At 46.8% G+C, this 17381-nt stretch overlaps 1 protein-coding gene across 2 annotated transcripts in view; it reads left to right on the top strand.

Annotated features, from left to right (window-relative positions):
• Positions 1–9420: 9420 nt before the first annotated feature.
• The window catches only part of LOC137307276 (Golgi reassembly-stacking protein 2-like), a 54279-nt gene continuing 46318 nt past the window's right edge, over positions 9421–17381 (top strand). For both annotated transcript variants that reach the window (XM_067976720.1, XM_067976719.1), the window contains exon 1: positions 9421–9584. In XM_067976720.1, the coding sequence (XP_067832821.1) occupies positions 9522–9584 (63 nt within the window). In that variant the 5' untranslated portion in view covers positions 9421–9521. The remainder of the gene's footprint in view (positions 9585–17381) is intronic.

Raw genomic sequence — 17381 nt, 5'->3', positions numbered from 1 at the left:
AGTGCAGGGGGATACTTAAAAAAGAAATTAGGAGATCAAGGAGGGGCCATGAAATAACACTGGCGAGCAAAATAAAGGAAAATCCTAAGATGTTTTAGAAGTATATTAAGGGTAAGAGGATGACTAGGGAAAAAATAGGGCCCATTAGGGACAAAAATGGCAATCTGTGTGTGGAGCCGGAAGAGGTAGGAGGGGTTCTAAATGAATTTTTTGCATCTGTTTTCACTATGGAGAAGGACGACGTAGACATAGAAATACGACAGGGGGACTGTGATATACTCGAACATATTAACATCGAGCGGGAGGAGGTATTGGCGGTTTTAGCAGGCCTAAAAATGGATAAATCCCCAGGCCCGGACGAAATGTATCCCAGGCTACTGTGTGAGGCAAAGGAGGAGATTGCGGGGGCTCTGACACATATATTCAGAACCTCTCTGGCCACAGGGGATGTGCCAGAGGACTGGAGAACCGCTAATGTAGTACCATTATTCAAGAAGGGGAGTAGGGAAAAACCGGGGAACTACAGGCCAGTGAGCCTAACATCAGTGGTAGGAAAATTATTGGAAAAAATTCTGAAGGACAAATTTAGTCTCCACTTGGAGAAGCAAGGATTAATCAGGGATAGTCAACATGGCTTTGTCAAGGGAAGATCATGTCTGACTAATTTGATTGAATTTTTTGAGGGGGTGACTAGGCGTGTGGATGAGGGTAACGCAGTGGATGTGGTATACATGGATTTCAGTAAGGCCTTCGATAAAGTCCCGCACAGGAGACTGGTCAAGAAGGTACGAGCCCATGGAGTCCAGGGTGCCTTGGCACTTTGGATACAAAACTGGCTTAGTGACAGAAGGCAGAGGGTGATGGTCGAAGGTTGTTTTTGTGACTGGAAGCCTGTGGCCAGTGGGGTACCACAGGGATCTGTGCTGGGGCACTTGCTGTTTGTGGTCTACATTAACGACTTGGATATGAATGTAAAAGGTATGATCAGTAAGTTCGCTGATGATACAAAAATTGGTAGGGTGGTAAATAGCGAGGAGGATAGCCTCAGTCTGCAGGACGATATAGATGGGTTGGTCAGATGGGCGGAACAGTGGCAAATGGAATTTAACCCGGAAAAGTGCGAGGTGATGCACTTTGGAGGGACTAACAAGGCAAGGGAATACACAATGAATGGGAAGACCCTAGGCAAGACAGAGGGTCAGAGGGATCTTGGTGTGCAAGTTCACAGATCCCTGAAGGCGGCGGAACAGGTAGATAAGGTGGTAAAGAAGGCATATGGGATACTTGCCTTTATTAGCCGAGGCATAGAATATAAGAGCAAGGAGGTTATGATGGAGCTGTATAAAACACTGGTTAGGCCACAGCTGGAGTACTGTGTGCAGTTCTGGTCGCCGCACTACAGGAAGGATGTGATCGCTTTGGAGAGGGTGCAGAGGAGATTCACCAGGATGTTACCAGGGCTGGAGCGCTTCAGCTATGAAGAGAGACTGGGAAGATTGGGTTTGTTTTCCTTGGAGCAGAGGAGGCTGAGGGGGGACATGATTGAGGTGTACAAAATTATGAGGGGCATAGATAGGATGGATACTAAGGAGCTTTTTCCCTTCGTTGAGGGTTCTATAACAAGGGGGCATAGATCCAAGGTAAAAGGCGGGAGGTTTAGAGGGGATTTGAGAAAGAACTTTTTCACCCAGAGGGTGGTTGGAGTCTGGAACTCACTGCCTGAGAGGGTTGTGGAGGCAGGAACCCTCACAACATTCAAGAAGCATTTGGATGAGCACTTGAAATGCCATAGCATACAAGGCTACGGACCAAATGCTGGAATATGGGATTAGATTAGACTGGGCTTGATGGCCGGCGCGGACACGATGGGCCGAAGGGCCTCTATCCGTGCTGTATGACTCTATGACTCTAGTTCTGAATTCCCCTACCAGAGGAAATAGTTTCTCTGAATCCACCCGATCAAATCCCTTTCTCATTTTAAATACCTTGATTAGATCACCCCTCAACCTTCTAAACTCAAGGGAATACAAGCCAAGTTTATGCAATCTGTCCTCATAATTTAACTCTTTAAGCCCTGTTTTTTTTTATTTGTTCATGGGATATGGGCGTCGCTGGTGAGGCCAGCATTTATTGCCCATCCCTAATTGCCCTTGAGAAGGTGGTGGTGAGCCGCCTTCTTGAACCGCTGCAGTCCGTGTGGTGAAGGTTCTCCCACAGTGCTGTTAGGAAGGGAGTTCCAGGATTTTGACCCAGCGATGATGAAGGAATGGCAATATATTTCCAAGTCGAGATGGTGTGTAACTTGGAGGGGAACGTGCAGATGGTGTTGTTCCCATGTGCCTGCTGCCCTCCTCGGTGGTAGAGGTTGCGGGTTTGGGAGGTGCTGTCGAAGAAGCCTTGGCGAGTTGCTGCAGTGCATCCTGTGGATGGTACACACTGCAGCCACTGTGCGCCGGTGGTGAAGGGAGTGAATGTTTAGGGTGGTGGATGGGGTGCCAATCAAGCGGGCTGCTTTGTCCTGGATGGTGTCGAGCTTCTTGAGTGTTGTTGGAGCTGCACTCATCCAGGCAAGTGGAGAGTATTCCATCACACTCCTGACTTGTGCCTTGTAGATGGTGGAAATGCTTTGGGGAGTCAGGAGGTGAGTCACTCGCCACAGAATACCCAGCCTCTGACCTGCCCTTGGAGCCACAGAATTTATGTGGCTGGTCCCGTTAAGTTTCTGGTCAATGGTGACCCCCAGGATGTTGATGGTGGGGGATTCAGCGATGGTAATGCCGTTGAATGTCAAGGGGAGGTGGTTAAACTGTCTCTTGTTGGAGATGGTCATTGCCTGGCACTTGTCTGGCACAAATATTACTTGCCACCTATCTGCCCAAGCCTGGATATTGTCCAGGTCTTGCTGCATGTGGGCACGGACTGCTTCATTGTCTGAGGGGTTGCAAATGGAATTGAACACTGTGCAATCATCAGTGAACATCCCCATTTCTGACCTTATGATGGAGGGAAGGTCATTGATGAAGCAGCTGAAGATGGTTGGGCCTAGGACACTGCCCTGAGGAACACCTGCAGCAATGTCCTGGGGCTGAGATGATTGGCCTCCATCAACCACTACCATCTTCCTTTGTGCTAGGTATGACTCCAGCCACTGGAGAGCTTTCCCCCGATTCCCATTGACTTCAATTTTACGAGGGATCCTTGGTGCCACACTCGGTCAAATGCTGCCAAGGGCAGTCACTCTCACCTCACCTCTGGAATTCAGCTCTTTTGTCCATGTTTGAACCAAGGCTGTAATGAGGTCTGGAGCTGAGTGGTCCTGGTGGCACCCAAACTGAGCATCGGTGAGCAGGTTAATGGTGAGTAAGTGCCGCTTGATAGCACTGTCGACGACACCTTCCATCACTTTGCTGATGATTGAGAGTGGACTGATGGGGCGGTAATTGGCCAGATTGGATTTGTCCTGCTTTTTGTGGACAGGACATACCTGGACAATTTTCCACATTGTCGGGTAGATGCCAGTGTTGTAGCTGTACTGGAACAGCTTGGCTAGAGGCGCAGCTAGTTCTGGAACACAAGTCTTCAGCACTACAGCCGGGATGTTGTCGGGGCCCATAGCCTTTACTGGATCCAGTGCACTCAGCCGTTTCTTGATATCACGTGGAATGAATCGAATTGGCTGAAGACTGGCTTCTCTGATGGTGGGGATATCGGGAGGAGGCCAAGATGGATCATCCACTTGGCACTTCTGAAGATGGTTGCAAATGCTTCAGCCTTGTCTTTTGCACTCGTGCTGGGCTCTGCCATCATTAAGGATGGGGATGTTCACGGAGCCTCCTCCTCCTGTTAGTTGTTTAATTGTCCACCACCATTCACGATTAGATGTGGCAGGACTGCAGAGCTTTGATCTGATCCGTTGGTTGTGGAATCGCTTAGCTCTGTATATAGCATGTTGCTTCCGCTGTTTAGCATGCATGTAGTCCTGTGTTGTAGCTTCACCAGGTTGGCACCTCATATTTAGGTACACCTGGTGCTGCTCCTGGCATGCTCTTCTACACTCCTCATTGAACCAGGATTGATCCCCTGGCTTGTTGGTAATAGTAGAGTGAGGAATATGCCGGGCCATGAGGTTATAGATTGTGCTGGAATACAATTCTGCTGCTGCTGATGGCCCACAGCACCTCATGGATGCCCAGTTTTGAGCTGCTAGATCTGTTCTGAATCTATCCCATTTAGCACGGTTGTCGTGCCACACAACACGTTGGATGGTGTCCTCAGTGTGAAGATGAGACTTTGTCTCCACAAGGATTGTGGGTGGTCACTCCTACCAATACTGTCATGGACAGATGCATTTGCGACAGGTAGATTGGTGAGGACGAGGTCAAGTAGGTTTTTACCTCGTGTTGGTTCGCTCACCAACTGCTGCAGGCCCAGTCTGGCAGCTATGTCTTTCAGGACTCGGCCAGCTCGGTCAGTAGTGGTGCTACCGAGCCACTCTTGGTGATGGACATTGAAGTCCCCCACCCAGAGTACATTTTGTGCCCTTGCTATCCTCAGTGCTTCCTCCAAGTGGTGTTCAACATGGAGGAGGACTGATTCATCAGCTGAGTGAGGGCTGTAGGTGGTAATCAGCAGGAGGTTTCCTTGTCCATGTTTGATCTGATGCCATGAGATTTCATGGGGTCCAGAGTCTATGTTGTGGACTCCCAGGGCCACTCCCTCCTGACAGTGTACCACTGTACCACCACCTCTGGTGGATCTGTCCTGCCGGTGGGACAGGACATACCCAGGGATGGTGATGGAAGAGCCTGGGACGTTGGCTGAAAGGTATGATTCTGTGAGTATGGCTATGTCAGGCTGTTGCTTGACTAGTCTGTGGGACAGCTCTCCCAATTTTGGCACAAGTCCCCAGATGTTAGTGAGGAGGACTTTGCAGGGTCGACTGGGCTTGGTTTGCCTTTGTCGTGTCCGGTGCCTAGTGGTCCGATGTCGGGTGGTCTGTCCGGTTTTATTCTTATTGTGACTTTCTGTAGCGAGATTGTACAACTGAGTGGCTTGCTAGGCCATTTCTCTCTCCCCACCTTCAACAATCTCCGCAAAACAATCAGTCACCTCCTTTCACTTCTCACCCACTCACTGGTCTGTCCACCATCCCTACTGTAAAGCATCTTGGGATATTTCATGACATGAAAAGTGCGACATAAATGTAAGTTGTTGCTTAGGTAGGGTTAGTGCATTGGTTAAGGGAACCAGTGACAGAGGATCCTGGTGTATTGTATGTGTATCAAGGTTATATAGTTTGATGTAGTTCAGTGCAGTGCTCAGCCAAATGTTTTTTTTTATTCGTTCACGGGATGTGGGCGTCGCTGGCAAGGCCGGCATTTATTGCCCATCCCTAATTGCCCTCGAGAAGGTGGTGGTGAGCCGCCTTCTTGAACCGCTGCAGTCCGTGTGGTGACGGTTCTCCCACAGTGCTGTTAGGAAGGGAGTTCCAGGATTTTGACCCTGCGACAATGAAGGAACGGCGATATATTTCCAAGTCGGGATGGTGTGTGACTTGGAGGGGAACGTGCAGGTGGTGTTGTTCCCATGCGCCTGCTGCTCTTGTCCTTCTAGGTGGTAGAGGTCGCGGGTTTGGGAGGTGCTGTCGAAGAAGCCTTGGCGAGTTGCTGCAGTGCATCCTGTGGATGGTGCACACTGCAGCCACAGTGCGCCGGTGGTGAAGGGAGTGAATGTTTAGGGTGGTGGATGGGGTGCCAATCAAGCGGGCTGCTTTATCTTGGATGGTGTCGAGCTTCTTGAGTGTTGTTGGAGCTGCACTCATCCAGGCAAGTGGAGAGTATTCCATCACACTCCTGACTTGTGCCTTGTAGATGGTGGAAAGGCTTTGGGCAGTCAGGAGGTGAGTCACTCGCCGCAGAATACCCAGCCTCTGACCTGCTCTCGTAGCCACCGTATTTATATGGCTGGTCCAGTTAAGTTTCTGGTCAATGGTGACCCCCAGGATGTTGATGGTGGGGGATTCAGCGATGGTAATGCCGTTGAATGTCAAGGGGAGGTGGTTAGACTCTCTCTTGTTGGAGATGGTCATTGCCTGGCACTTATCTGGCGCGAATGTTACTTGCCACTTATGAGCCCAAGCCTGGATGTTGTCCAGATCTTGCTGCATGCAGGCTCAGACTGCTTCATTATCTGAGGGGTTGCGAATGGAACTGAACACTGTGCAGTCATCAGCGAACATCCCCATTTCTGACCTTATGATGGAGGGAAGGTCATTGATGAAGCAGCTGAAGATGGTTGGGCCGAGGACACTGCCCTGAGGAACTCCTGCAGCAATGCCCTGGGGCTGAGATGATTGGCCTCCAACAACCACTACCATCTTCCTTTGTGCTAGGTATGGCGCCAGCCACTGGAGAGTTTTCCCCCTGATTCCCATTGACTTCAATTTTACGAGGGCTCCTTGGTGCCACACTCGGTCAAATGCTGCCTTGATGTCAAGGGCAGTCACTCTCACCTCACCTCTGGAATTCAGCTCTTTTGTCCATGTTTGGACCAAGGCGGTAATGAGGTCTGGAGCCAAGTGGTCCTGGCGGAACCCAAACTGAGCATCGGTGAGCAGGTTATTGGTGAGTAAGTGCCGCTTGATAGCACTGTCGACGACACCTTCCATCACTTTGCTGATGATTGAGAGTAGACTGATGGGGCGGTAATTGGCCGGATTGGATTTGTCCTGCTTTTTGTGGACAGGACATACCTGGGCAATTTTCCACATTGTCGGGTAGATGCCAGTGTTGTAGCTGTACTGGAACAGCTTGGCTAGAGGCGCAGCTCGTTCTGGAGCACAAGTCTTCAGCACTACAGCTGGGATGTTGTCGGGGCCCATAGCCTTTGCTGTATCCAGTGCACTCAGCCGTTTCTTGATATCACGTGGAGTGAATCGAATTGGCCGAAGACTGGCTTCTGTGATGGTGGGGATATCGGGAGGAGGCTGAGATGGATCATCCACTCGGCACTTCTGGCTGAAGATGCTTGCAAATGCTTCAGCCTTGTCTTTTGCACTCACGTGCTGGACTCCACCATCATTGAGAATGGGGATGTTTGCAGAGCCTCCTCCTCCCGTTAGTTGTTTAATTGTCCACCACCATACATGTGAAGTGTATGGGTGTGTTTATGAGTGAGAAAAAGGCAAGTAACGTAGAAGAAATAAAGATTATAATTGTTTGTCAACAACAACAACTACAACAACTTGCATTTATATAGTGCCTTTAATGTAGTAAAATGTCCCAAGGCACTTCACAGGAGCGTAAACAGACAAAATTTGACACCGAGCCACGTGCTCTCAGGACATATTAGGACAGGTGACCAAAAGCTTCGTCAAATTGGTAGGTTTTAAGGAGTGTCTTAAAGGAGGAGAGAGAGGTAGAGAGGTGGAGAGGTTTAGAGAGAGAATTCCAGAGCTTAGAACCTAGGCAGCTGAAGGCACGGCCATCAATGGTGGAGCGATGAAAATTGGGGATGAGCAACAGGCCAGAATTTGAAGAGTGAAGAGATCTCGGAGGGTTGGAGGAGATTTCAGAGATAGGGAGGGGCGAGGCCATGGAGGGATTTGAAAACAAGGATGAGAATTTTAAAATCGAGGCGTTGCCGGACCGGGAGCCAATGTAGGTCAGTGAGCACAGGGGGTGATGGGGGAACGGGACTTGGTGCGAGTTAGGATACGGGCAGCAGAGTTTTAGATGAGCTGAAGTTTACGGAGGCAAGGTGGGAGGCCGGCCAGGAGAGCATTGGAATAGTCGAGTCTAGAGTCCATCGCTGCCTATTATTACTGATATCATCACTGGATAAACAGTAACAGCCTACATTTACATTCTCTTGTACATCCCTACCTTCACTTCACTTCACCATTGGCGGCCGTGCCTTCAACCGTCTAGGTCCCATGCTCTGGAATTCCCTTCGTAAAACCCTCCGCCTCCCTCTCCTCCTTAAAACCCACCTGTTTGACCAAGCTTTTGGTCACCTCTCCTAATATCTTCTTTGGCTTAATGTTCATTTTTTTCCTTACACTCCTGTGAATCACCTTGGGAAGTATAAAGGCGCTATATAAATAAATACAAGTTGTTGTTTACATCTATACTTATCCAGCCCCCTCAGCATTTAAAAGACCTTTCTCAATTTTATATTGAAACACTGAGAAAGAAATACAGGGTAAGACCTAATTATAATCTGAAAAACTGAATCTAGTGTAAAGGAACTAGACAATTTGAAGTCAATACCAATTCCATCTACAAACTCCTGACTTCTCTCAGTGAATCAGTTGGTGAGTGATTTAACTGGTTGTCAATGTTGAGGAGTCCCTCCTGACAGTGTACCACTGTACCACCACCTCTGGTGGATCTGTCCTGCCGATGGGACAGGACATACCCAGGGATGGTGATGGAAGAGTCTGGGACGTTGGCTGAAAGGTATGATTCTGTGAGTATGGCTATGTCAGGCTGTTGCTTTACTCGTCTGTGGGACAGCTCTCCCAATTTTGGCACAAGTCCCCAGATGTTAGTGAGGAGGACTTTGCAGGGTCGACTGGGCTTGGTTTGCCTTTGTCGTGTCTGGTGCCTAGTGGTCCGATGCCGGATGGTCTGTCCGGTACAACTGGTTGCCTTCGAGACACACGACAACGCAAAATCGTCGAGCAGAAATTGATAGCCAAGTTCTGCACCCATGAGGGCGGCCTCAACCAGGATCTTGGGTTCATGTTACGCTACACGTAACTCCACCAGCGAATAAAAGTTATCTGTTTTTAATACAACGGGTCATTCTCTCTCTTTCTGTCTCTCTGCCTTTCGGATGTCTCTCTCTCTCTGTCTTTGTGATCTGACTGCTTGTGTATTCAGTAGTCTTGGATGTAATGTTTCTCTGTTTGAACACCATTCACTCCTTTGATTGCTGTGATTAACTCTCTGCCGAGGTGTGATAAAGGGCAGTTGGAAATATTATCTGTAATCACCAGGCATTGTTCTCTGACTATATATGCTGTGCCTTTATGGAACCCTGCACTCACCTGACGAAGGGGATAATCTCCGAAAGCTTGTGATTTTCAAATAAAACTGTTGGACTATAACCTGGTGTTGTAAGATTCCTTACATTTGTCCATCACAGTCCATCACCGGCATCTCCACATCACCAAATAAAAAAAACGCCTTCATAGAGCCATGGACCAACCCAATTGGCTACCAGCCCCATCAATCATAGCATGTTGCTAAGTTATCACCAAATCCCGCCTTTCCGCTGTTGACCAATAAAAAGTAACGTCATCCTTACGCCCTAACGCGAAACGTCATTGGTTGAGGCCGGTGCCTGTCAGCTGCTGTTGCTAGGGGGCGGGGTCGTTAATCATTTATAATTTTTTAATACGTGATTCCCCCCTCCCCTCCCCCCCGAATCAAAAGTTGACGATTTCCCGGGTTTTTTTTCCCCCCCTCTCACTGCTTCGGCCGCTCCGTTAAGACTCGGGATTGAAACGGTCGCCGATGGGAGGGTCTCAGAGCGCGGCGCTTCCCGGCGGCAGGACGGAAGGATTCCACGTTCTCCGGGTACGTATGACTGCAAGGCGACGGCGGCGGGAGACAAAGAAGAGCTCGGGCTGAGGAAGAACTCGAGCTCGGGGTTGGGGGTGAGGCCTAGTCAGACTTCCAGCCCCTTAAAGCAAGAGTGTATTTTATTTTTAAAAGTTGTTTTGTGTCCGGATGGATGTCGAGGATCGATGATCGTGAACGGGAGAATAATTGCTCTTGGGTAAATGGGGCGTTTGCCGTGTGGGGAAGCAGTGAGCTGCAGACTGGTACTCACACGCTTCAAGCCGGGGTTTAAACCGTTTTTAAAAAATGTTTTTTGCACAAAGAATTCTTAACGGCGACCTCTCCTTCTTGTAGTCTTTACAGGGGGGGGGGGGCAGTTTGTTGTGGGGGTTTGAAATAAATGATGTGAGCCATTGAATTGTACATCCTCAAATGGCTGGGCCCTCTGGCTTTTGTCTACCAGGGAGTGAAATGGCTAGAGTTTCCACTTGTCCTGGTTTAAGTGAGCGGTGTGGAATTGTATTAAAATATAAACCATCAAAGAACTGATGTCAGATGCGTATCTATATCTAATAATCTGCCTATTTATATCTTAATATCAGTGTATATTTTTAATATGTCTCTATCCATCTCTATAATGTAATGTGGATATCTAATAAATCCACTAGGGAAACTTCTTTACCCAGAGAGTGGTTAGAATGTGGGACTCACTACCACAAGGAGTAGTTGAGGCGAATAACATAGATGTAAAAGAAAAAGGGTGGCTAAGGCAAACGTAGGTCCCTTAGAGGATGAGACCGGGAAATTAATGGTGGGAAACATGGAGATGGCAAAAATGCTGAACAAATATTTTGTTTCAGTCTTTACGGTAGAGGACACTAAGAATATCCCAACACTGGACAAACAGGGGGCTCTAGGGGGGGAGGAGCTAAATACGATTAAAATCACTAAGGAATTGGTACTCAGTAAATTAATGGACCTGATGGCTTACATCCTAGGGTCTTGAGGGAAGTGGCAGTAGGGATTGTGGATGCTTTGGTAATAATTTTCCAAAATTCTCTGGATTCCGCAAAGGTCCCGGCAGATTGGAAAACTGCTACTGTAACACCCTTATTTAAAAAGGGTAGTAGGCAGAAGGCTGGAAATTATAGACCAGTTAGCCTAACATCTGTGGTGGGTAAAATTTTGGAGTCTATTATTAAGGAGACAGTAGCGGAACATTTGGATAAACATAATTTAATAGGACAAAGTCAGCATAGCTTTACGAAGGGGAAGTCATGTCTGACAAATTTGCTTGAGTTCTTTGAGGACATAACGTACAGGGTGGATAAAGGGGAACCAGTGGACATAGTGTATTTAAACTTCCAGAAGGCATTCGACAAGGTGCCACATAAAAGATTATTGCTCAAGATAAAGAATCACTGGATTGGGGGTAATATTCTGGCATGGGTGGAGGATTGGTTATCTAACAGGAAGCAGAGAGTTGGGATAAATGGTTCATTCTCGGACTGGCAACCAGTAGCCGGTGGTGTTCCGCAGGGGTCGGTGCTGGGTCCCCAACTCTTTACAATCTATATTAACGATTTGGAGGAGGGGACCGAGTGCAACATATCAAAATTTGCAGATGATACAAAGATGGGAGGGAAAGTGGAGAGTGAGGAGGACATAAAAAACCTACAAGGGGATATAGACAGGCTGGGTGAGTGGGCGGAGATTTGGCAGATGCAATACAATATTGGAAAATGTGAGGTTATGCACTTTGGCAGGAAAAATCAGAGAGCAAGTTGTTATCTTAATGGCGAGAGACTGGAAAGTACTGCAGTACAAAGGGATCTGGGGGTCTGAGTGCAAGAAAATCAAAAAGTTAGTATGCAGGTGCAGCAGGTGATCAAGAAGGCCAACGGAATGTTGGCTTTTATTGCTAGGGGGATAGAATATAAAAACAGGGAGGTATTGCTGCAGTTATATAAGGTATTGGTGAGACCGCACCTGGAATGCTGCATACAGTTTTGGTGTCCATACTTGAGAAAAGACATACTTGCTCTCGAGGCAGTACAAAGAAGGTTCACTCGGTTAATCCCGGGGATGAGGGGGTGGACATATGAGGAGAGGTTGAGTAGATTGGGACTCTACTCATTGGAGTTCAGAAGAATGAGAGGCGATCTTATTGAAACATATAAGATTGTGAAGGGGCTTGATCGGGTGGATGCGTTAAGGATGTTCCCAAGGATGGGTGAAACTAGAACTAGGGGGCATAATCTTAGAATAAGGGGCTGCTCTTTCAAAACTGAGATGAGGAGAAACTTCTTCACTCAGAGGGTAGTCGGTCTGTGGAATTTGCTGCCCCAGGAAGCTGTGGAAGCTACATCATTGAATAAATTTAAAACAGAAATAGACAGTTTCCTGGAAGTAAAGGGAATTAGGGGTTACGGGGAGCGGGCAGGAAATTGGACATGAATTTAGATTTGAGGTTAGGATCAGATCAGCCACGATCTTATTGAATGGCGGAGGAGGCTCGAGGGGCCGATTGGCCTACTCCTGCTCCTATTTCTTATGTTCTTATGTATTTAAAGGGGAAGCTCGATAAACACGAGGGAGAGAGGAATAGAAGGATATGTTGATAGGATAAGATGAAGTAGAGTGGGAGGAGGCTCGTGTGGAGCATAAACACTGGCAAAGACCTGTTGGGCCGAATGGCCTGTTTCTGTGCTGTAGTTTTGTGGTAATTTGATTAATATCCATCTCTAATATCCATCTCTCTCCACTCCTAGTCCTGTGCTCTGTGATGCTTAGGTGTCAATGTTTTAATTTATTTTCATCAGTAAAACTCCATTGCTCTGCTCCATCCCCATATAGTTTGTGAGTCGGCAGGCGATGGCAACACTTGCTGCAAAAATCTCTCTGTATGTGTGGTGCTGTTACCAGAGCCAGTGAGAACTTTGACTGTAAATAAGTTCACAGTTCCAAAATGCTGGGCTAGGCAGTGTATAGAGAGCGGTTGCTTCTTGGGTGTCTTTTTTACTGTAAATATGTTTTTTTTTAAGAGGGGAGATGAGGAGCTTGCAAGATACTTTACTAGCTGATGTTAACCCTTTTAAAATAATTGTATTTTAATGTTGGTAAAATTAGCAGGTTAGTTTTGCTTCTGATCTCACTGCTGCGGAATAGCTAATTTTAAAGTGCCTCCAGTGATGCCTCTATTTTTGTCCTGAAAGATCCTGACATGGCAGTATCACTACTGCTATTGATCCATTAACATTGGCCCAGTTCCAGGGAGAAATACTTATGAAGGATGGATGAAATGAATTGTCTTTCCCCCCCCCCCCCCCACCTTACCCAAAATATACTGGAGCTACAAAACTGTCGTATATACATAATCATAGAAGCACAGGAGGTGACCATTCAGCCCATTGTGCCTGTGTTGGTTCTTTGAAAGAGCTATCCAATTAGTTGCCCTCTTCTGCTCTTTCCCCACAGCCCTGCAAATGTTTCCCTTTCAAATATATATCCAGTTCCCTTTTGAAAGTTAGTTTTAAATCTGCTTCCACCACCCTTTCAGGCAGTGCATTTCAGGTCATCTATAAAAACATAGAAAATAGGAGCAGGAGTAGGCCATTCGGCCATTTGAGCCTGCTCCGCCATTCAATGTGATCATGGCTGATCCTCTATCTCAATACCACATTCCCGCTCTCTCTCCCCATACCCCTTGATGCCTTTTGTGTTTAGAAATCTATCTAGCTCTTTAAATATATTCAGTGACTTGGCCTCCACAGCCTTCTGTGGTAGAGAATTCCACAGATTCGCCACCCTCTGAGTGAAGAAATTTCTCCTCATCTCAGTCCTAAATGTCCTACCCCGTATCCTGAGACTGTGACCCCTCGTTCTGGACCCCCCGCCCCCCCCCCCCCCCCCCCCCAGCCAGGGGAAACATTCTCCCTGCATCCAGTCTGTCTAGCCCTCTCAGAATTTTATGTTTCAATGCGATCCCCTCTCATTCTTCTAAACTCGAGTGAATACAGGCCAAGTCGACCCAATCTCTCCTCGCACGACAGTCCTACCATCCCAGGAATCAGTCTGGTGAACCTTCGCTGCACTCCCTCTATGGCAAGTGTCTCCTTTCTTGGGTAAGGAGACCAGTACTGCACATAATACTCCAGGTGTGGTCTCACCAAGGCCCTGTATAACTGCAGTAAGACATCCTTACTCCTGTACTCAAATCCTCTTGCAATGAAGGCCAACACATCATTTGCCTTCCTAACTGCTTGCTGCACCTGCATGTTTACTTTCAGTGACTGGTGTACAAGGACACCCAGGTCCCTTTGTACATCGTGATGTGGAGATGCCGGTGATGGACTGGGGTTGACAATTGTAAACAATTTTACAACACCAAGTTATAGTCCAGCAATTTTATTTTAAATTCACAAGCTTTCGGAGGCTTCCTCCTTCGTCAGGTGAAGGATCGTTTTTCACATCGTTCACCTGAGAAGTTAGCCAGAAATGGCTAACTTCTCATTTATCCACATTATACTGCATCTGCCATGTATTCGCCCACTCACTCAACTTGTCTAAATCACCTTGAAGCCTCTTCACATCTCATGATCCCACCTAGTTTTGTCATCAGCAAACTTGGAAATATTACATTTGGTTCCCTCATCCAAATCATTGATATGTATTGTGAATAGCTGGGGCCCAAGCACTGATCCCTACTGTACCCCACTAGTCACTGCCTGTCACCCCGAAAAAGACCCATTTATTCCTACTCTCTGTTTCCTGTCTGTTAACCAATTTTCAATCCATGCCAGTATATTACCACCAATCGCATGTGCTTTAATTTTGCACACTAACCTCTTAGGTGGGACTTTATCAAAGGCCTTCTGAAAATCCAAATAAACCACATCCACTGGTTCTCCCTTATCTATTCTACCAGTTACATCCTCAAAAAAAAAACTCCATTGGTTTGTCAAACATGATTTCCCTTTCATAAATCCATGTTGTCTAATGTTTGTCTAATCCCGTTGATATTTTCTAAGTGTCCTGTTATCACATCCTTTATAATAGACTCTAGCATTTTCCCTACTACTGATGTTAGGCTAACCGGTCTGTAGTTCCCTGTTTTCTCTTTTTTAAAAAAAATAATGGGGTTACATTTGCCACCCTCCAATCTGTAGGAACTGTTGCATAATCTATAGAATTTTGGAAGATGACAACTAATGCATCCACTATTTCCATGGCTACCTCTTTTAGTACTCTGGGATGCAGATTATCAAGCCCTGGGGATTTATCGGCTTTCAGTCCCATTAATTTCTCCAGTACTTTTTTTATTAATACTAATTTCCTTTAATTCCTCCTTCTCACTAGTCTCTTGGTTCCCTCGCGTTTGTAGGAGGTTATTTGTGTCCTCTTCAGTGAAGACAGAACCAAAGTATTTGTTTAATTGTTCTGCCATTTCCTTGTTCCCCATTATAAATTCCCCTGTTTCTGACTGTAAAGGAACTACATTTGTCTTCACTAATCTTTTTTTTTTACATACTTGCAGAAGCTTTTACAGCCACTTTTATGTTCCTTGCAAGTTTATTCTCCTACTCTATTTTTCCCCTCTTAATCAATCTCTTGGTCCATTTTTGCTGAATTCTAAACTGCTCCCAATCCTCAGGTTTGCTACTTTTTCTGGCAACTTTATATGACTCCTCTTTGGATCTAATATTATCCTTAGTTTCTTTTGTTAGCCATGGTTGGGTCACTTTTCCTTTTGTGTTTTTGCACCAGAAAGGAATGTATAATTGTTGCAATTCATGCATTCGTTCCTTAAATGTTATCCATTGCCTATCCACCATCATGCCTTTTAATGAAGCTTCCCAATCTATCATAGCCAACTAACTCCTCATACTTTCGTAGTTTCCTTTGTTTAGATTTAGGACCCTAGTTTCGGATTGGACGACTTCACTTACCATCGTAATGAAGAATTCTATCATGTTATGGTCACTCTTCCCTAAAGGACCCTGCACATTAAGATTATTAATTAACCCCTTCTCATTGCACAATACCCAATCTAAATAGCCTTTTCCCTGGTTGGCTCCTCAACGTACTGGTCTAAAAAACCATCTTGTACACACTCCAGGAATTCATCCTCCACAGTATTATTGCTAATTTGCTTTGGCCAGTCTATATGTAGATTAAAGTCACCCATGATTACTGTAGTATCCTTGTTACATGCATCTCTAATTTCCTGTTTGATCCTATCCCCTACATTACCACTACTGTTTGCAGGCCTACAGACAACTCCTACCAGTGTTTTCTGCCCATAGGTGCTTTTTAACTCTACCCAGACTGATTCTGCATCTTGATTTTCTGAGCCAATATCCTTTCTCATTATTTACTAACAACGCTACCCCACCTCCTTTTCCTTTTTGCCTCTCCTTCCTAAACATCTAATACCTTTGGATATTCAGCTCCCAGCCTTGGTCACCCTGCAGCCATGTCTCCGTGATTGCAATTATATCATATCCATTTACATCTAATAGGGTATGGTAGCATAGTGGTTATGTTACTGGACTAGTAATTCAGAAGCCCGGACTAATAATCCGGAGTCATGAGTTCAAATTCAGCCACGGCAACTGGGGAATTCAAATTCAATTAATTAAATAAAATCTGGAATTAAAAAAACTAGTATCAGTAATGGTGGCCATGAAGCTACCGGATTGTCGTAAAAACCCATCTGGTTCACTAATGTCCTGATCCGGTCTGGCCTTTTTGTGACTCCAGACCCACAGCAATGTGGTTGCCCTCTGAAATGGTCTAGCAAGCTACTCAGTTGTACAATCTTGCTTTTTTAAAAAAAAAGTCACAATGAATAAAACCGGATGGGCCACCCGGCATTGGACCACTAGGCACCGGACACGACAAAGGCAAACCAAGCCCAGTCGACCCTGCAAAGTCCTCCTCACTAACATCTGGGGACTTGTGCCAAAATTGGGAGAGCTGTCCCACAGACTAGTCAAGCAACAGCCTGACATAACCCTACTCTCAGAATCATACCTTTCAGCCAACATCCCAGACTCTTCCATCACCATCCCTGGGTATGTCCTGTCCCACTGACAGGACAGACCGACCAGAGGTGGCAGTACAGTGATATACAGTCAGGAGGGAGTGGCCCTGGGAGTCCTCAACATTGACTCTGGACCCCATGAAATCTCATGGCATCAGGTCAAACATGGGCAAGGAAACCTCCTGCTGATTACCACCTACCGCCCTCACTCAGCTGATGAATGAGTTCTCCTCCATGTTGAGCACCACTTGGAGGAAGCTGTGAGGGTAGGGGACTTCAATGCCCATCACCAAGAGTGGCTCGGTAGCACCACTACTGACCGAGCTGGCCGAGTCCTGAAGAACATAGCTGCCAGACTGGGCCTGCAGCAGTTGGTGAGCGAACCAACACGAGGGAAAAACTTACTTGACCTCATCCTCACCAATCCACCTGTCGCAAATGCATCTGTCCATGACAGTATTGGTCAGAGTGACCACCGCACAGTCCTCGTGGAGACGAAGTCCCGTCTTCGCACTGAGGACACCATCCAACGTGTGGTGTGGCACTATCACCGTGCTAAATGGGATAGATTCAGAACAGATCCAGCAGCTCAAAACTGGGCATCCATGAGGCGCTGTGGGCCATCAGCAGCAGCAGAATTGTATTCCAGCACAATCTGTAACCTCATGGCCCAGCATATTCCTCACTCCACCATGACCAACAAGCCAGGGGATCAACCCTGGTTCAATGAGGAGTGTAGAGGAGCATGCCAGGAGCAGCACTGGACG

This window comes from Heptranchias perlo, chromosome X (genome assembly GCF_035084215.1).
Source record: "Heptranchias perlo isolate sHepPer1 chromosome X, sHepPer1.hap1, whole genome shotgun sequence".
Classification (NCBI taxonomy): Eukaryota; Metazoa; Chordata; class Chondrichthyes; order Hexanchiformes; family Hexanchidae; genus Heptranchias; species Heptranchias perlo.
The sequence above is the reverse complement of the archived record's forward strand: the minus strand, read 5'-3'. Positions and strand labels throughout refer to the sequence as shown.